Here is a 20,794-nt window from a genome sequence, read left to right as displayed (position 1 = left end):
AACAGAGAAGAGAGAAGCAGCACAGAGCTGTGGGACTGCAGGGCTCAGGAGAGCAGCTCCCGCCTGACTAGGGACTAAGTGCAGGGAGCCGTGAACATGACAAGCCCCGCTCCCAGGGCTCAGAAGCTGCCCTCAGGATCCCGGGAGCAGCCTCAATGATCCCTGGCATGGTGGTGCACATGCTGTTCATGCACTTTACTGTCTTAGCTCCATGTGCAAAACAACAAACCATAAGGGAAGTAAATTAGGGGGATGCACCTTATTGGAATGCTTTGAACCCCCCACGGAAGGAGTGGCTGAGTCTCCCTGGACCTAGGCCCAGCTAACCAGCCTCCTGAGCCAGCAGCTCACATGGGAACCTGCTGTGCCCCTGATAGTGTGGCTGTGTTTTCCCAAACAACTTCTGGTTTGAATACAGAATCCTCCCTCTCCCACATGAGCCCCGTCAGGCTTCAGCCCAGCTGTGTGCTGGGCGTAGGGACCCTGGGCCTGAGCAACACGACTAGGCACGCTAGAATAGGTCTCACGCTCCCACTCACTGATTAGCTGAGAGTTGTGGGGCTCTGAGCACCAGCCTGGGCTGGGGCTTCATCCCAGCAGAAGAGAGATCCAAGCCCAAGTCCACCTCTAAGGAGATGCTGGGCTGGATAGAACAGCCTGAGTGGATTTAACTCCAAAAGAAGGGGAAGGGGAGAATCAAAGCTGAGAGCCAGACCCAGGGTGACCAGACAGCAAGTCTGAAAAATCAGAACAGGGGGTGGGGGTAATAGGAGCCTATATTAAAAAAAGACCCAAAAATCGGGATTGTCCCTATAAAATCGAGACATCTAGTTACCCTAGCCAGGCCCTTGTGCCCTACAGGGCGAAAGTCACCTTGACTCTTACAGTTTAACCCCCTCCCACCCAAATTAAATGTGGCCAACGTGGATTTTACCAAACTCTGGGAACCCCAACAATTAATGTTCTCCTGTGGGGCCAAGAAGCAACAGAACAAAACGTCAGTCTCAGAAGGGAGAGTCCCTGCACCAGGGCAAGCCCAAGCGACCAACCAGCCAAACCCAGAGTATGAGCTGGATGGGCAATCCGGAGCAAAAAAAAAAAAATTACTTTTTGTAGTGACCCAGCCACTCCCAGTCTTTATTCAGGCCTAATTTGATGGTGTCAAGTTTGCAAATTAATTCCAGTTCTGCAGTTTCTCGTTGAAGTCTGTTTTTGAAGTTTTTTTGTTGAAGAATGGTCACTTTTAAGTCTGTTATTGAGTGTCCAGGGAGACTGAAGTGCTCTCCTACTGTTTTTTGAATATTATAATGATTTATGTCCATTTATTCTTTTGCGTAGAAACTGTCCGGTTTGGCCAATGTACATGGCAGAGGGGCATTGCTGGCATATGATGGCATATAACACGTTGGTAGATGTGTAGGTGAATGAGTCCTGATGGTGTGACTGATGTGATTAGGTCCTATGATGGTGTCCCTTGAATAGATATGTGAACGGGCTTTGTTGCAAGGATAGGTTCCTGGGTTAGTGTTTCTGTTGTGTGGTTGCTGGTGAGTATTTGCTTCAGGTTGGGGAGCTGTCTGTAAGCGAGGACTGGCCTGTCTCCCAAGGTCTGTGAGAGTGAGGGATCATCCTCCAGGATAGGTTGTAGATCCCTGATGGTGCACTGGTGAGGTTTTAGTTGGGGGCTGTAGGTGATGGTCAGTGCCCACATCCACCCTGATTGAATTGGGCTCGTTACACTACAAAAAGTAATTTTTCCCTCTGTTGATATTCACCCCTTCTTGTCAGCTATTGGAAATGGGCCACATCCACCCTGACTGAATTGGCCTCGTTAACACTTGCCTCCCCACTTGGTAAGGCAACTCCCATCTTTTCATGTGCTGTATATTTATACCTACCTACTGTATTTTTTGCTCCATGCATCTGATGAAGTGAGTTATAGCCCACAAAAGCTTATGCCCAAATAAATTTGTTAGCCTCTAAGGTGCCACGAGGACTCCTCGCTGGTTTTGCTGATAGACTAACAGCACGGCTACCCCTCTGAAAGTTATACACAGGAGCCCACCGGTCCCCAGCACAAAAAGAGAAACTTGTCGCCTCCAGTTAATTTTTGACTTTATCCAAACCCAAGGACTCTGAACCCCAGTGATTTGCATCCAAAGGAAGTGTCCCATGAACCTTCAAACATGGAACCTACTCACCAGAAGTCCTGACACCCCAGTGAAACAGCAGCACACACACACACACCCATGAGGCGGTAGTGTGGGCCCACTTAGTTTCTCACCAGGCCCTGCACCCTGGATATACAGGAGCAGGGGGGAATTTTTCACAGCCTCTGGCTAGTCAATTTAAGTTCCCGATTAGCAGATATATAGGGAATTTTTCACACCCTGGTTAAACACACACACATGCGCATGTTCAGGCAGGCTTTGAGAATTGGTTGCATTGCAGGAAATGGGGATGGGGTTAAGTGGAGCCCGTACAGGGTCTGTGACTAAGCTCTGGGGGAGCATGTGCCAGTGGAGCAACTCAGCTCAGTGCTCCCCCAGTGGCCCAGCTGGGCTGGCTGGAGCAAAAAGAAAGGGCCACATCCCTGCCCTAGCCCTGGCACTTTAGGGGTGGCCAAGGTGCACTGAGCTTGGGGCTGGCCACTGAACAGAAAAAAGCTCCCCACAGTCCCAGCACGGCTCTGTGAGATGCTGTATCAATAGTGGAGGAGCCTAACCATGGGCAAAGATCCAAAATATTCCCTTCAAAGGGATCTCCAGCAGGAGACAGGAAGTGACTGGAGTGAAACTTACTACAGGGGTATGTTTCAGAGTAGCAGCCGTGTTAGTCTGTATCCGCAAAAAGAACAGGAGTACTTGTGGCACCTTAGAGACTAATAAATTTGTTAGTCTCTAAGGTGCCACAAGTACTCCTGTTTTTACTACAGGGGTAGTCGATTATTTTTTGTCAAGGTCTTGGTCAAGGTATAGTCAAGGTCCAGGCTCCAGAGAAAATAATAATAATAATAAGTAAAGAAAAAGATTTTGAGTCCGGTCAAAAGTGTCTGGTGCTCTGGTTTTGCCCGCAGACCGCCTGTTGACTACCCCAGGACTAGGAGACGTGTTTCCAGGAGACTGTCCATACGGCCTCTCCAATCCCAATTGTAACTTGGTCCCAGACTAACAGTGAGAACACCACAGCCCCTCGGAGGGTTACGGACAGCTGGTATAATTACTGATACCCTCTCCGGACTTGGAGGCTGCCTTTTTCACATGAAGGTGACGTGTGCCAAAGGAAATGAAAACTCTGTCTGGCAAGTTGTTCATTAGGAAACGTATCCCGAGACGGGGCTCTTGGGACAGTGAAATTCCGACAGTGAAACTAGTTTAAGACCTTGTGGTGAGCAGCAATCAGCCACAGTGCAGGCAGGTTTAATTACTGTCACTGAACGAGGCTAAGGGAGTTCTGCAGCAGCTGTACCTCTCATAAAGGTCTCATGAATTTCTTAACTAGATCTACCCATTACAAGTCATAATTGTTACAATTACTGGCCCAGACCCTCTACTCCAGCCTACCCATGCACCTGTGCAGATTCTAACTGGACTCCATATGGGAGGGTGTAGGGACCGGGGCCCACACTGATCTCACAGCAGGGTCTGTGCCCCTGGCTTGATAATTCAGGTCCCTCTTCTGATTTCCCAAGCACTTGCAAGTTATCAGGAAATAGCCACCAAACACGCAGATAATAATTATCAGGCTAAAATGTATTCCCGTCGCATCACCTACACCACATGGTATCGTTTCTCTTCCTCTCCCCCTCTCCCCCCCCCAATTGGACAACAAGCTTTCTAAACCTAAAGAACAAGACAAAATCGGCCCTTTCTGGGACATGTCTTCAGACCAGTAATTGCTGGGGCTAAAAAGCCAGGATTCGTGACCAGCTTCTGTGCAGCCCTCATTGCTACGCAGACACTCACAAGTAACATACAATCCAAACCAAGACCCACACCAGCCTGAACCCAGCACTTCTGCCTGCCTGTAAAGAGAGCCACAGACACCCCCCTCTTCCCACAATTTCACTAGCTCCCTCCACAGCTATGGAAATATTCCTTTCAGGTGATGGACCCTGAGTCATCATCAAATAGAAAGAGGCCGGCCGCCCAGGGGTGTCTCAAAAGAAACTCTGGCCACATCGCCACTTGAAACAGCTCCCGCTCCATCCCGTGACACTCAGTGCAGGGGCTGGGCGAGACAACCTCTCCAGGTCCCTTCCAGCCCTACATGTCTAGGATTCTACGATTTCAGAGATGGCATAACAAAGAACAACTATTATTTTTGCTCCTCTGTAGTGTAAACAGGATGCCTAATGAGGACTTGTGGGATGCAGCTAATCGCTCCAGATCACGGGCAACACACTTCAGGCTCAGCGCCTTCATCTCACACTTACCAATACATTCTGCACCCACAGATATTTCAGAGTTTTTCTGCCTATAGACAGTCTCCCCTAGTCTCCTATGGGAACAGGAGAACACCCTGCACTGGAAATTCCTGCTTTGCTGTGTATTTTTCTAATCTTACTGTTTACTCGCCCTCTCAAAAGCACATATTTTTACCCTGGATTCTACTCTTTTTCATGTATTTAAATATCGAAAAACCCAAGAGCTCAGCCCATGCAGAAAGAATGTGTGTGTGTTCTCTCAGGTATGCAGCTGGGCTGAGGACAGATAACATAGTGCATCTATTAAGATCTTACAGGTGTTAGCCACTTTCATCTAGGTGCTAAGATGTGCTCTGCTCATTAAGGAGCATGCTTCCCGTGCTCAGGACAGAACGCTTGCTGCATAAAGCAAAGATGATCTATTTGCTCAGCTGTTTAAAGACAATAATACCTTGTACCTGAACTGCCAACACACAGAGCTTCTCCCATGCAAAGCTGGGCTTAACAGAGTGCTCGACACCCTTTAAACCCAGCTCTCCAGGCCAGCACAAGAATGTTCAGCAAGGGTATTAATTGCACGGGCGCTGCATAATAATTAGCCTCTGAATCTAGGGCCTCCCATCAGATGACAATAGAGAACTGGATGCACCGACTCAATAGACTGGGCAAAGCACATGGCTCTGCAATAAATCAAGCAGTGGCATTGCCCCTTTTGTCATTGCCTGCCCCCCCCCAAGAGCTCAGTTTATCACAGCCCCCACACACACACACCATACAGGCCCATGTTTACAGGGGTCCTTAAACTAGGGAAGGAGACAAATCTTCCCCCCTAAAAACCACCCCCAATATAAATGTAGTGTCAGCACCAGGGGGGGGGACCAGATGCCCATGGTGGAGGGAGGAAGACTAGGTGCATGGGGGTAACGGGGGAGACCGGGAGCAGGAAAACCTGGGGGGAAGAGGGAAATGGGATAGGGGTCCCTGGGGCACAGGGAGGTCCAGGGAAGTAGTAAGAGGAGAGGGGCGTGGGACACCCAGTGGGGAAGGGGATGTAGGAGCCCCTGGGAAGAAGGAAGACATCCCTGGGGGCAGTGGGGGGCAGGGCCCCAGGGAGAGGGAAGGGGTCTCGGGGACGCAGGAGGGGGCAGAGCCCCAGGGAGAGGGAAGGGGTCTCGGGGACGCAGGACGAAGGGGGCGGGCAGAGCCCCAGGGAGAGGGAAGGGGTCTCCGGGGCGCAGGACGCAGTGGAGGGCAGGGGTCCCTGCTCTGCCAGGCCGGGATTACTCACAGCGCCCGCAGCTTGACCCACATCTTCTTGCTGGGGGCGGACTTGAGCTCCAGCGGGGACGGGCAGCCCTCGGGGGACTCCAGCAGGTCCCGGTCCAGCTGCGGGGGGCTCCGCGGAGCGTCCATCTCCTGCTCCCTCTGCAGCGCGGGGGAGAGAGACCGTAAGAGCCGGCGGGCAGCTGCCACCCCACCGCCCCGGCTCCCCGTGCGTGCCCCGGCTCCCCCCGCGCCCGGAGCCGCTGGCCCCTGCTCCCTGCGGCCAGTTACCCGAGTCGGTGGGCGCGTCCTGCGCTCAGCCCTGGCGACCCCGCCGCCCCTGCCGCCAGGTGCCTGCGCAAGGGCCGGGGAGCCGGAGAAGCAGCGCCCGGAATGTGCGCACAGCGGAGCAGCCTGGCTCAGCCAGGCGCCGCCGGTCCCTCCCGCTTGCCAGATAATGGCCTCTCTCCGGAGCGCCTGGGCGAGCCCACCCCCTCTGCCAGCGCTCCCAGCCGGGAGGGGCTCCCCGCCCCAATCCGGGCAGCTGGGAGCGCCTCCCCCGGCTAAGGTACCGGCGGAGACGCAGCTCGCTCAGCCTCTTGCACCGCCGCGGGGGCTGGCCGGGCAGGACATCCCCGGCCCCGGCCCCAGCCCCGGCCCCGCGAACGCGAGCTCCGGCTGCGCCTTCCCTGCCAACCGCCGCTCCGCCAGGGACTGCAGGCGCCTGGCGTTTGGAGATGAAGCTAAAATGGCATCCGGTGGGTGCCAAGGTACCGGGGCCCCGGGCTCCTCTGTAGATGGACCCTGGCACTGAGGAGGGAGACAAGAAAAGCTCGTTTAAACCCGAACCTGCTGCATTATTAACCAGGCGATTCTGCTGCCTGGACAGCGCTGGCTCCTCGACCCAGGCCCCTCCCTGACTTCCCGGATTCCCAGAGGAAATTAGGGAGGCTGTAACTTTAAATAAGTGGGACCCCGCGAATGGTGCAGAGCCGGAGGGTGGCTGGGCTTCCCCCTCCTTCTCGGATCGCGACCGCACCGCCAGGACAGGGGTTGGGGCAGGTGCGCTCCGTGCGTCTCCCCGGAGAGCTGGGGTCAGCCCGCACATGGAATGAGTGCGGAGGCCTCCGCCTGTTGCTAGGGGAAGCTGAGCCCCGCCACAGCTCTGGTCTGCAGAGGAGTCCCGAACCCAGCTCCCCCCAGGTTTTAACCTCAGCTGTTAACCCGTCTCCACCGCTGGCTTAACGGAGCTGAGGCACACCTCTTTCTGCAGTGTAGACATAGCCTGCAAGAGAGACCAACTCAGATGAGCCTCTTCCCCCTTCCCCCCCCCCCCCATACCATGGCCTCAGCTCTCCAAGAGGGGATCTGTGGGGTATTTGCACGGGCTCAGGAAGACACTGGCCCCTTCCAGCCAGGCTGAGGGGCTGCTCTGAAAAAAAAGGGTAAGATCCCAGAAGACCCCTCTCTGCCCAAATAGGGCAGCAGGACATCCCCTGGCTTTTGATCAGCCAGTGGGCGATGGGAAGGGCTACAGGTTGGGAAAGCTCCTCCATGGGAAGAGAGGCTGGGAAGATGGGGCCTGTTTGGTTTAGAGAGGGGGCAAATAACACCGCAAATGACTGGGGAGGGGTTAGAGGAGGTGAATTGCACCCACCCTCATAAAGACAAGAGGGTGCTGGGTGAAGTGGAAAGGCACAAAACTTACACCCAGCAAAAGGAAATGCTCTTGATCAAAACACAAAGTAGCCTGCGGAACTCACTGCCACAGGGGGCATTGAGGCCAAGAGTTTAGCAGCATTCAGGACCAGGCTGGTCACTGATAGGGATAATCCCATCTTCTGCACTTACATTAGCTAGGGGGTGATTTACACTAGACAGTCACACACTTGGCACTTTGTGCAGGCCAAACTGCAACCCTAAGTGCCCCTCAGGGCCAGCTGGCAAGGGCGTTACAAGAATATCCTCATTCTGGTATGTACAATCTGGGGCATGTGAGGTCTTAAAGCCAGGAGCACCCTGGGCATTAGCATTGTTGTGAAATGCATGTACAGAGACTATGTCAGGAGTTATGTATGTATGCTAATAATATGGTCTTAAAGTCTGTATGGAGGCAGAGTTGACAAACAGGATTCTGCCGGACAGAGGATGTTTATTCACCTGTCTCTGTCAGCCCACGTGTAAATTAAGATTGTGAGTTAACACAATACAGCATCATTTAAATGCAAAGTCGGGGGTGGGGGGGGCTTGAAGGCAGCACACCAGACTACGGGGTCATCCTGCCTCCCTGAGGCACAAACACTGAACTTTGGAGACTGTCAGGAAAAGGTAAGGGAGGCTCCCCTTAGTCCTGCGCCAAGCAAGTCATCAGGCAGCCCGATGACACTCATGATTACAGAGTCTCAGCCAGGCTTGGCTGCAAGGACACCAGCGAGATGAACGCGTAACCTGGTGCACTCACTAGTGCTCACGTCTCCCCCTTTGAGAGACGAGTTAGTGTGAAAACGATCACACGGTTATCTCATTGCAGTGGTGCGACACCAGGAGCTGCTCCTGCACTGAATCAAAAGGCTTGGGTGTGACTGTTCCACTTGGGGATAGCAGAGCTGGTGTTTTGGGAGTGCTCAGCAGAGAGGGGGCTGGACACTACAGGGGAACAGGGACTGGGGGCCACCTACTGTTAACCTGCACTGCAAACAGGGGCCGGCGTAGCCCAGAGGCGGTTGTTTGGTGGCTGATGCTGTGGCCAGTGGTGTCAGGGAGCTGACATCCAGTTTAGCACAAGCAAGTCTGCCTCCTGCTGGGGCCTGGGCAGGGGCAGGGGCGGGGGGGGGGGGGTAACAAGGGTGACTCAGCCCTAGGTACCACAAGAACCATCACACAAGCTCACGGCACACACCAGGGGCTCCTTGCACCCTCCCATTTCCCCCCGCCAGCTCCCTGGGTGCCACCCTCCCATATGGACTCCCCCCTGCAAGTGAGTGCCTCTATCCTCCCCTCCTCCCATACCAGGGTACCCCATTCCATGGCACAGTCTCTGTGTGTGCCCCCATTCTTTTCTTTGTCCCCCCTCCTGTTTCCCCCCCACCAGGTCCTCTACTCTCCCCGCCAGGGGTTCGATTCCCCTCACTCTATGCCAACATCTTCCATTCTCTGCCCCAGGACAGGGGCTCTGTGTGCACCCTCTTCTCCCCATTTCCTCCTGCCCTCCATTCTAGGAGCTCTGTGTGCCCCACTCCCCCATACCAGGGTCCCCCAGGGTGTTAACTTGTTAAAACTCTACTTGGTGGATGAGCAGTGCTGAGGTGGGGTATTGTTATGCTGACAGGTGTTAAAAGGTGTCATCCACCTGATGTATAGACACTTGCAGAGGTGCTGGAAGCTGTGGCTGTAATAAGCAGATGGCTGGGGCTCCAAGGTGTCCCCCATTTTTCCCCCTTTCAGTTTTCCCCCAGATCATTGGGGTTCTGCCCACTGATGCCTGGAATGGTCCCTGGAATGCTGAAATTAATCAAATGAGGCATTCAAATGTTATCACATTACAGACAAACACAGAAATGCCATTGAGGGAAGTATAAAGCCTTCACAATCTCAGCTAAAGAAAAGGCACATGTCCTCCTGCATCTGCGCACAAGCCAACCTCTCACTAATGGGGCTAGGAGGAAAATTATTCCAGAATTGTTCACTTCAGGGTCTTTTGTACCTTCCTCTGCAGCATCTGATGCTGGGCGCTGCCGGAGACGGGATCCTGGACTAGATGAAGCCTGGGGCTGATCCCATTGGGCAGTTCCCATGCTGCACTTTGCTCCCTACAGGGGACGTGAGTGCATTTCCAGTTGCTTCTGGGATGGTGTTTTCCTTCAGCTATGTCATGCCATGTGTGTATTTGCTCTTTCTGGTTTCCCTTTCACATTTTCTCAGGAGCAGCAGCATTCTGTCAGGGAGTCCTAGCGTGAAACATTAGAAATGGAAAATTCCCCATTGCAAAACAGTGATGTGTGTCACACCGCTGAAGCAATTAGTCTAGTGCGGGGCTAATTAGCCGACACTGGAGGAGGCCCCGTGCCCAGTGGAGTTCTAGCCATGGGCTGAACAGGGCTCCACGAGGACTTTGAATTGTCTTTTCTGGAATGGCTGGTTCAGGGGATTTGGTGTCTGTGAATGAGTTTTTGGGGATTCAACCCCAGTGCAAGCTCTCTCCATGCCCCAGCCCAGCCAAGCCAATGGGGAAGTGCGGAGTTCAGCCTTTGGCCTCTCCGTCACAGCCCCTTTATGCTGCTCGGGTGGCACTAAGGGACGGTAGAGCTGGCAGATCTGGCCACCTGGTGATTCCCCGTGCAGTGTAAGGACTTGACACCGCCCTCGTGCATGGAGCAGGACACAGTCCAGAGGCAGGAGGCGTGGCTAGAGCATGGCTATGCTCCGGCTACCAGTAGCTGTTGGATCAGCCCCTGGATGTTAGGCAGTTGGGAGGAAGTCAGAGCAGCCCTGAGAACAGGCCAGAACAGAAGAGGAGCTAAGAAGTCACCTTTCTCTGTCCTCCCCTGCCCTGCATGCCCGCCTGGAGCAGAGGTGGATCAGGGTTCTCAGGTGGCATAGAGAATCCTATCTAGGCACCTGGCTAGTGGGTCATACTCACATACTCTGCGTCACACTGATGGCCAGTTTTTTGGGTTGGGAAGGAATTTTCCCCAGGTCAGATTGGCAGCAAGCTTGCAGGAGGCAGTGGGGCAGGGGTGTTCATCTACCTCTGCAGCATAGGGTATGGATCACTTGCTGGGATCAGCTGGGCACATCTTACCTAATCAATGACAGGTTTCAGAGTAGCAGCCGTGTTAGTCTGTATCCGCAAAAAGAACAGGAGTACTTCTTTGGATGTAGCCCACGAAAGCTTATGCTCAAATAAATTTGTTTGTCTCTAAGGTGCCACAAGTACTCCTGTTCTTTTTACCTAATCAATTTCCTGCCATTCATGACACCTCGGTCTCTCCTGTTCTCTGCCTGTGGCACATCAGGAATGACTGTGAATTGCAATGAATAGTCACTGGGCCATAGAGTGACCAGACAGCAAGTGTGAAAAATTGGGATGAGGGTGGGGCGTAATAGGAACCTATATAAGAAAAAGACCCAAAAATTGGGACTGTCTCTATAAAATGGAGACATCTGGTCACCCTACTGGGCCAAAGAAGGAGAGAAGGACTCTGCAGTCTGGGGGTTAGGGCCCTCACCTAGAACATGGGACACCCAGACTTAGGACCCTGCTCCAATCACTACTCATCTGATGCAAAGTGAAAGAGCGTCAACAGGAGAGACTGAGGCAGCCCTACACCAGACTATCTCCTTAGCCCAGGCTAAGCCATTCTCCTGCCACCTCATATCTGGGGGTTGGGGGGGAATTGAATCGGGGTCTCCCACAGCTCAGGTAAATGCCCTAATCACCAAGTGAAAGGTCCCATCCACCAGTGTTCTGTCAATCTGCCCCTCCTCCACTTTTGTCAAATGCCCGAAACCAAATGGAAGAATTCCAGGGACCTGAAGAAGGGCCCCGTGTAGTCTGAAAGCTGGTCCCTTCCACTCCAGGAGTTGGTCCAGTAAAGATATTACCTTAGCTACTTCATCTCTCTCATAATCCTGGGACCAACACAACTACACACCAACACTGCAAACAACATCAACATGAAACACTGCGAGTCCATTCGACACACAATGTTGAGCTTTGAACCAAATCGACATTTTTTGACTTTTCAACTAGCTGAAATTTTTTAAAAAACGTTGATTTGGGTTCAGCCTGGACGAGCCGCCCCTGGAATCGCCAGAGAACCAAAACATCTGTTCTCCACCCAGTTCGATTAAGAAGGGAGGTTGTTATTTTCCTGCCTGCTGCAGCTGTTTCCTCAGAGCTGGCTCCTAACCCATCCTTCAAACCTTGCGCCTCCCCTCACTGGTAAAGCTGGTTTCTAATAGAGCTTGAAATTAGCACGGTCACTTCCAGCGTATGCAGGGATATTATTAGTGGTGTCAGTCTGCTCTGTCAATGTCTCCTCCCTCAGCTGGCTATGCAGAAGCAGAGCACAAAATATTGTCGGTCCTCGGACTACAACGGCTATTTTTCTCTTATGTGTGGACAGAGTTTAAGAACGATATTCAAATTGCCGTAGTGACCAGGAAACAGGGCCGGCTCTAACTTTTTTGCTGCCCCAAGCAGCAAAAAAAAGTGCCACCCCCCCCCGAGCCCCCGCCAAGCGCCGCGCCGCGCCACCCCCCCCAGCGCCGCCCCACCGCCGAGTGCCGCGCCGCCGGAGCCTGCCCCCCACAGCCGATCGCCGCCAGAACACCTCCCCCCAGCGCCGCGCCCTGCGCCACCCCCCCCGCCGAGCGCCGCGCCACCGGAACCCCATCCCGAGCGCCGCGCCGCCGGAGCGCCCCCCCCCCCGCGGAATGCCACACCACGCTCCCCCCGCCGCCCCTTACCAGGTGCCACCCCAAGCATGTGCTTGGTTGCCTGGTGCCTGGAGCCGGTCCTGCCAGGAAAATGCCTCCCATGGGGCAAGCCTCAGTTACCATGTGCTTAGATGACATGCTGGACACTGGACAGATCCCAGCCCGGCTCAGACAGCCTCAGCCTGAAGGGTATTGGGCTTCAGACAATGAGCTATGTGCACACACAGGAAACAAAGGCAAAACACAGTGACCGCCAGAGCTAAAGTGCTCTGCACATGAGACCGGAACCCAGGCAAGGAAGTGTCCGTCCTGCAGGTCCCAAGGAAAATCCAAGCTTCCACATGAGGAAAGGACCCTGCCCTGCATGGATGCCCTTTCTGCTGAGGGACAGGGATAGTGGCAGCTGGGCACCACCCCAGGGAACACAGGAGGGGGTGCCCATCTGCCAGTCCCATGCAACGGGGGTTCCACTGGAAAAGGAGGGAAGCACAGCTTTCAACTCACGGCTATACATGTGCTCTAGTGGGTTTGGCTGCGGAGGACTCGCTGGCCCCCCTGTGAGGCAATGCTGCCCGGGGGGAGCACGGCATGCTGGTGCTCTGGGCTCTGCTCCAGCTCCCCATGCAGCTCCAGACCCACTTCAAGGCCTTGGCTGGTGCCCATGTTTCAAGGTACAGTGGGCAGCCTGGGTGAGAGGAGGATCACTGCTGCAGACAGAGCATAGGGGGTGGGGGGTGTTTTCAGGCTCTGAGTCGTGGAATGCCCCTGCCGCCAGGGATCAGAATGGGACCCCGCTTCAAAGCACAGTGGCAGACGCATCTCATTGTGCCAGCTAGATGGAGGCTGTGGCATGGCTCCCTGCTGGCTGAGCAAAGGCACCTGGGAGAGCAGCAAGAGCAGCGCAGCACTGGGAAGGGGGGTGTAAATGATGCTGTTCAATGTGTGCACATGGGGTGCAATCCATCCCGGTGTCGTGGGCCATTTCTGCCAGGCTAACGGGTGACTTAGAACAGTCCCGCTGCCCCTCCACATGGGGGTGAGACTGATTTGTGGTGCCCGCAGACTCCAGCGCTGCCTAGAATAGGTTTAACATGTGCCTTGGTACCCATCTGGGAGAGCCCCGGGGTGGTGGTGATGTGTCAAAAGCACCAAGTTGACTTAGAAGCACAAGTCCTGTTGCCTTGTCCACCTGGAACTCCCCCCGTCAAGCTGTCCTGCCATGACTCAAGAGCGTGCATACAAATCTCAGGACAGGCTGTTAGGAAGCGGGGCAAAACCCCAAACTGACTGAGTGCTATACTGAGATTTCTCCAACCAGTCATTAAGTATTAATTCCTCAGGCACTGTACCGGCCTTAACTTTGAGTCACAGACAGTCCCCCAGGGTACTCCCATGTATCTCACCACTCAGGTGAGCATCCCTTTGTGACAGATGGTCCCTTACACCAGGGATCACAGCAATAGTCAGGTTTCAGAGTAGCAGCCGTGTTAGTCTGTATCCGCAAAAAGAACAGGAGTGCTTGTTAGTCTCTAAGGTGCCACAAGTACTCCTGTTCTTTCTTTGAGCAATAGTCAGGTTACTTCCAATCCCAAAGGACCAGCCACTTACCCCAGGTCAATGGTGTGACGTTATCTGATTAAAATATGACCATGTAGATCATTGTTGTGACCACTGTTATATAATTGCAACAAACCTTGCACAAAGTATGTGAAATAAGGTGTCTATGGAAAAGTTATGATTATGCTATTTGTATGCATATATCATTTTGGTATCTGAAGTTATGAATATTAACTATGTACCTGTATTTCAAACGTTCGCTCCTGTGGTAACACCCACAAAGTATTTAGCCTGCACATCTTGAAGGGACTATTCAAGTTAAATGGCTCATCAAGGAATTCAACTCACAATAGACCATGGAAGATGCCCATCCACACCTGATGGACTTTCATGTGAACATTCCTACTACAGCAGGGGTTCTCAAGACAAAGGGTTTGTCTACACTGGCAATTTACAGCACTGCAACTGTCTCACTCAAGGGTGTGAAAAAACACCCCCCTGAGCACAGCAAGTTTCAGCGCTGTAAAGCACCAGTGTAAACAGTGCCCCAGCGCTGGGAGCTACGCCCCTGGTGGAGGTGGGTTTTTTAGAGCTCTGGGAGAGCTCTCTTCCAGTGCTGCGCTGTGACCACACAAGCCATGTTAAAGCGCTGGCACAGCAGCGCTTTAGCATTGTCAGTGTAGACAAGCCCAAATGTTTTGGTGGCATCAGAGTGTGGCCACCAACTCTTGCTGTCTCGCACTTTTTCCTAAAATAATTAATTAGCTTTAGGAAAAACAAATAAATATGCACATACCCATGTCCAAGTCATTGTCATTTATTTATTGCTAGCTAGTAAGTCTGTTGTGAAAAGTGATAACATACAAGTATCACTTTTCACAGCAGACTTACTCTGCCCCGGCAAGCCTGGGGACAAATTAAGCCCTGGATGGGGGGCCAAGGAAGGCAGTGGAGGGCTAGAGCCACCAGAGTCTGGGGCCTGCTGCTGCACAGCTGGAGCCCGGGACTGGAACCTGAAGCCCTGCACCACTCCCACCACCCCAGAGCTGAACCCCAAAGCCTGAGCCCCACTGTCCCTGGGAAGGTAGAGAACTGTTCCTCCAGCATTGTGCCCCAGGTGTCTCCAGAGGGGGGCAGGCCCTAACCCCTGCCGGCGGTCCCAGTGACCAACACCAAGGCAGGACATCCAGGATCAACAGGGAGGGGGAGTGGCTGCTACTTTGCTCCCCTCACAGCCCAGGAGACTGTGGCCGCAAGAAAAGTCCCTGGTGCACACATGCGAGAAACGCTGAACTGGCGTATGGGTAATGGCCTCTACTATGATTAAGCAAAGAATGTATGGACATGTGACTTGCCCATGTGACTCCAAACACCATCTTGTTACCCGTAATTTTCTACAAACTAGAGCAATGGGTTTCCCTTCATTTGGCTATAAAAGTCCCTGGAAACATCTCCATTTTGCCTCTTTCCTGCTCAGACCTTTGGACTATGGACTTATATTATTGGGAGCATTCTAACCAAGGGACTGAGGACCTTCCAATGATTTGGAAGCAATTTATTCCATCACTGCTACAAGCCCGATCCAAGAACCTTGCACTTTAACCAATTTTAACTCTCATCTTTCTTTCTTTTTATAAATAAACCTTTAAATAATAGATACTAAAGGATCGGCAACAGCATGATTATTGGGCAAGATCTGAGTTATATATTGGCCTGGGTATGTGGCTGATCCTTTGGGATCAGAAGAACCCTTTGGTTGAGGAAATTGGTTTTAAATAACCACTCATCATTACATCTAGGGGTTGAATCCAGGACTGGAATACCCAAGGAGGCTGTAGATATATATATATAGAGAGAGAAAGATATACCTATCTCATAGAGCTGGAAGGGACCCTTAGTACAGCCCCTTGCCTTCACTAGCAGGACCAAGTACTGATTTTGCTCCAGACCCCTAAGTGGCCCCCTCAAGGATTGAACTCACAACCCTGGGTTATCAGTCCAATGCTCAAGCCATCCCTCCCCCACTTCTGACTTCTTGTTAGTCAGTGTGGTGAGACAGAAGTTTACTTGTGTTGCTGGTTTGGTATATCTTATGGGAGAATAACCACCAGCTTTGGGGTGTGTCTGCCCTCTTTCTCAGCAGTTTGTCCTGAATTTGGTATTCTCAGCTGTGAACCACGGAGACACGGTGACAAATGACACCTTAGATCTCACACCAAAGACAACTCTTGTAGCCAATTCTATAACAAACTACATACAGATTTACTAAATAGGAAAATGAGACCAGAGAGTTATTTACAAGGGTGAAGCGGGTAAACATACATACACAAATGAGTTACAATCTTAAGTTTCAAAAGGTAATAGAAACTTGTATAATAAGTGAGCTCTACTGGTATGTCTACACTGCAATAAAACACCCATGGCTGGCCCATATCATCTGACCTGGGTTCAGGCTGTGGGCTATAAAATGCCAGTGTAGACCTTCAGGGGAGGCGAGGGAAAGGCCCAGAGCCCAGGCTCCAGCCCAAGCCTGAACATCTTTCCTGCAATTTTATAACCCCGGGAGCCTGAGTGAGCTGACAAAGGCCAGCTGCGGGTGTTTTATTGCAGTGTAGACATGCCCTTAATGTCCTTTAGTGCTAACCCAGGCTAAGCAGCTGGGGATCTCTTGCTTATGCTTAAAAACCTTCCCCTGCAGAGTCCAAGCAGCATAGATACCAGTTCCTTCTTGTTAGGGGTTTTTATTTCCTCCCCACAGACACCCTGAGCTGTGAACTCGGCTGATGGAAGGAACCCACTTCCATGACTCATCTTCACTGGGGGAAGAACAGAGCAACAAAGTCTTTTGCTCTTTAATGTTCCACAATAGTCCATCCGGTGTTGATTGGACTTCCGTGTTGGCCAGGATGTGACACCTTCTGTTGGAGACCAGCACTTGGCACTAGTTAATGTCTCTCTCCTGGCTGGTGATTTACACAGTTCAGAGGCTCACAATGCAAATGCTCAAATATTACCGTACGATATGGGATCCAGAGGCTCTCAGTGAGATTAATGCTGCAGCAGCTCACAAACATCAACAGAGTCTAAACACTAAACACATTCTTATACCCGATACCCCTTGTAACCGCACAGCACACAGGTGAGCCAGACTGATCCAGCTGTGTACTTGTCAGTGTTCAGTTAAGACATGGGGACCTTGGCATGAGCTGACTCCTGTCTGCCAGCATCATCCCCCTCCCATCCCCTTGTCTCTGCCTGCGGGGTCACCACTCTTGACCAGCAGCAAGAGCCCTGTGCAGAGCAGCAGGGAAGCAAATACCCGTCTCCTCACCCATGTATGACCAAGTCACACCTGAGCCCCCCCATGCCTCCATGCAGCATTATCATTGTTATGCTTTATAATTTGGTGGTGCCAGAAGACACCAGTCAGGGATCGGGAGCCCATTGTGCTGGGCACGGTACTTCCTGGCTCTAGCAAACTCACCTGCATACTGCTCGCTCGCAAGCGCACCCTCCCCTCTCAAACACATGGCAGGAGTTAGCTAAGGGGAGAGTGGGGAGTAGATCTTTGCTCTTCAACAGGAAAGATGGAGAGGAGACTGGCAGAGCTTAGCTTGTGTAGTGTGGCAGAAAGAAGGCTGAGCAGGGATCTGATCATAGGTGCTAGAACTAGGGGTGCTGCCACACCCCTGGCTTGAAGTGGCTTCCATCTGATACAGGGTTCACACTTTGATTCAATGGCTCACTATACAAATGGTTCCCACACCCCTGGATATGATTGCTCTCTAGAAATACATTGCGGGGTAATTGAGGTTGAAAAGCTATTGAAGCTAAAGGACAAATGGGTACAAACTGGCCACCAGCAAATTCAGGCTGGAAATTGGAAGATTTCTAACCATCAGAGCAGTGGGGTTCTGGAACAACCTTCCAACAGGGGTTGTGGGGGTTCCATAGTCCAGAGCACCTGTATTCCCTTTCCATGGTCCATCAATGGCACCCGCTCCTGGCTTCTCAGCCATCACCTCGCTTAGGCAGAGACCCAGATTAATCTCCTTCCTGGACAGGGTTTTATGGGCTGCACAGCTCCCTGCCTACATTGGGATGTCCCCACCAAGGCAGATCTAAGCAGGCCTGTGTCTGCACTTTGTTGTCGCCTCAGAGGCTGTGACCTGTTGTAACTGCCAGAGTGATGGTACCACCCACTCTTTCTAAGCAAGCACATTGATTCTCAAGGTGAAAGCATATCAGAGGACATGCATTAAACACAATCAAAGAACCTACACGCAGCTGCTAAGCACCAACTCCAGCCAGGGCTCTGCTAAGAGCCAGACCTATAAGCCCCATGCAGGATTTTCCTGTGCTTACAAGTTCAGAACAACCCTGCCCATTGATGGGTCAGTCTCTCCTTTCCACAGCTTGGGCCTTTGATCTTCAGATTCCGGGAACAGGTGCTTGGCAGACCAAGGCCCTGCCTCAGGTAAGACTTCAAAAGCTCTCCTGGGCACAGCTGGGTAACACAGACATACCCAGGCAGGTATATCTCCCTATGATCCACCAGCTTCTCAGTACTTCACCCAAGGGGACGGGGGGGGGGGGGGCAGGGTTCTGCCGAAAGTTAAGAGCTGGCTGATTGTCATGGTTATTGCCAGCTGTTTGCACAGGAAGCTATTTTAGAGCAATGTGACATGTAGGGTATTGAGATCCAAATCTGCTGGGAGTGAAACCTGTCACCTGAGGAGGGAGAGTCTGAGAGCTGACCAGTCAAAGTAAGAACAATGAACAGCCCTGGAGACAGCCTGTGTTTACTGTCTGCACTGGATGCAGGCTGGAGATTTACAAAAACAAACCCAGGAGAGGTTGGGGAGAGGGGGCTCCTTGGGCTAAGAGACAAAGAGTTTGTGACTGTAAGAGGAGAAGAAATGGCCCAAACAGATGATCCAGTACAGTGGAGTGACTGGGACAGTGGGGCGGGGGTGTCTCGTGAAAAGGGGGTCCCAGGTCTCTGAACTGGTTACGTGCTGCAAAAACTAACCAGTGGGTGAGAAGGTGAGAATGAGAAATATCTTCTTAGACAGGAAAGTCACTTTTTAAGATGCAACAGAGGGTCCTGTGGCACCTTTGAGACTAACAGAAGTATTGGGAGCATAAGCTTTCGTGGGTAAGAACCTCACTTCTTCAGATGCAAGTCACAGGACCCTCTGTTGCTTTTTACAGATTCAGACTAACACGGCTACCCCTCTGATACTTTTTAAGATGTACAGACTCTAGATTGCAGGAGGGGGGAGTTTACCTTATGTTTCCAAGCCTTATCTCAAGCTCTGATAAATAAACTTCTGTTTGGCTTTTCTCTAACCCGCGTGCCTTATGCAAAACAAAGTGTGACTGAGCTGAAACCAGTGAACTGGGGGGCCCTGTTTCTACAGAGGCAGCAGTCAGGGTACATTGCAGCTGTCTGGAAGATAGGGGGCGAGGCGCTCCGAGTAATAAAGTGGGGTGTGTCAGTTGCTAGCATGCAGCAGGAAACAGCCTGGAGCAGAGCGCCTGTGTTGCCTGTAGCCAGTGGATAGGGAGAGTTTCCCCTAGTGGGCCCTGATAGACATGGCTCCCTCCTGCTGTCAGCAGGGGACAGTAATTCACCCTGGACACCGCAGGTAACCCTAAAAAAGTGTCACAGCCACTGGGTTTTGCATAACCGGCACCAGAGCTGGGGCAGGGTGGGAGGGAAGTTTCATTCACCTCCTCCCAGATATTTCGCAGGAAATCCACTTCACTCCTATTGCCCCAAAAGTCCATTTTTGTCTGCCGCACTGGTCAGTGAAGTCCTTTGAGCCTCCAGGCCCACAATAATACATAATCTATTTGTTTAATCCAGCGGACCCCACAGATATGTCAGTTTACTTTAGTAAGGCCTCCCAAGGACACCGCAGGGAATTGCCATCTCTGCCATGGAGCAAACCACGTAACGAGAGAGAACCAGACGTTTATGAGTGTAACTGTATGATGGGGTTGCTTGTCATGGCGTGGGGTCAATGGTGAGCTGGGGCCAGTTCGCACCGGTTCACAAGAACTAGTTGCTAAATTTAGAAACCGGTATAGAACTGGTTGCTAAAGGGGCGGGCGGGTGGACAAACTCCGGTCCGTGGGCCACATCTGGCCCATGGGACTGTCCTGTCCGGCCCACCTGAGCTCCCAGCTGGGGAGGCTCCCCCAGCCCCTCCCCCGCTCCCCCACCGCAGAGCCGCAGCGTGCCGAGCCGCCAGCGCCAGCGCAGCTCTGCAGCTCCTGCTGCTTTGAGCAGCATGGTAAAGGGGCCGGGCCAGGGCTGTGAGGAGGGGTTGGCAGGGCTGCCCAGAGGGGGGGCAAGTGGGGCAATTTGCCCCTTGCCCCAGGCCCCGGGCCCCACAAGGGGCCCCACGAGAATCTCTGAGGCTCCTCCCTGGCCCCGCCTCCACCTTCCCCCCTACCCAACCCTCCCGTTCCCTGACTGCCCCCCCGAATCTCTGCCCCATCCAACCTCCCCCCCACTCCCTGTCCCCGGGACTCCCTGCCCCTTATCCAACCTGCCCCGGCCCCTTACCATGCCGCTTACCCCCGCCTCCTCCCTCTCCCAGAGCCTCAGCGCACCGTGTCCAGGAGCGGCCCTGGACAGCGCTGCAGCAGCGTGGCTCCAGTGGGGCCTGAACTCCTGATGCTCAGAGCCGTGTGGTAAGAGGGAGGGGCTGCGAGCTCTGAGCGGGAGGAGCTGCCATAGCTGCCTGGCCGCGCCTCCATGTAGGAGCCAGAGGGGGGACATGCTGCTGCTTCTGGGAGCTGCTTGAGGTAAGCATCGCCTGGAGCCTGCACCCCCTCCTGTGCCCCAACCCCCTGCCCCAATCCCGATCTGCTTCCCACCCTCCGAACCCCTCAGTCCCAGCCCGGAGCACCCTCCTGCACCCCAAACCCCTCATCCCCAACCCCACTCCAGAGTCTGCACCCCAAGCCAGAGCTCTCACACCCCCCAGCACCCCTGCCCCAGCCCAGAGGCCCCTCCCACCCTCTGAACCCCTCAGCCCCAGTCCAGAGCTCCCTCCTGCACCCCAAATCCCGCATCCTCTGGCCCCACACCAG

At 53.1% G+C, this 20,794-nt stretch overlaps 1 protein-coding gene across 3 annotated transcripts in view; it reads right to left on the bottom strand.

The window, feature by feature from the left end:
* PDE1B (phosphodiesterase 1B) overlaps nucleotides 1–6,585 on the bottom strand; it is a 154,712-nt gene extending 148,127 nt beyond the window's left edge. Inside the window, exons 1-2 of one of the 3 annotated variants that reach the window (XM_054012752.1) lie at nucleotides 6,539–6,585; nucleotides 5,715–5,851 (exon numbers count right to left, since the gene is read on the bottom strand). In XM_054012752.1, the coding sequence (XP_053868727.1) occupies nucleotides 5,715–5,851; nucleotides 6,539–6,547 (146 nt within the window). In that variant the 5' untranslated portion in view covers nucleotides 6,548–6,585. Of the gene's footprint in view, nucleotides 1–5,714; nucleotides 5,852–5,980; nucleotides 6,121–6,538 lie in introns of those variants that run through there. The other 2 variants (XM_054012751.1, XM_054012754.1) reach the window with 2 other exon arrangements.
* Nucleotides 6,586–20,794: the final 14,209 nt, after the last annotated feature.

Source organism: Malaclemys terrapin, chromosome 23, assembly GCF_027887155.1.
Source record: "Malaclemys terrapin pileata isolate rMalTer1 chromosome 23, rMalTer1.hap1, whole genome shotgun sequence".
Classification (NCBI taxonomy): Eukaryota; Metazoa; Chordata; order Testudines; family Emydidae; genus Malaclemys; species Malaclemys terrapin.
The sequence above is the reverse complement of the archived record's forward strand: the minus strand, read 5'-3'. Positions and strand labels throughout refer to the sequence as shown.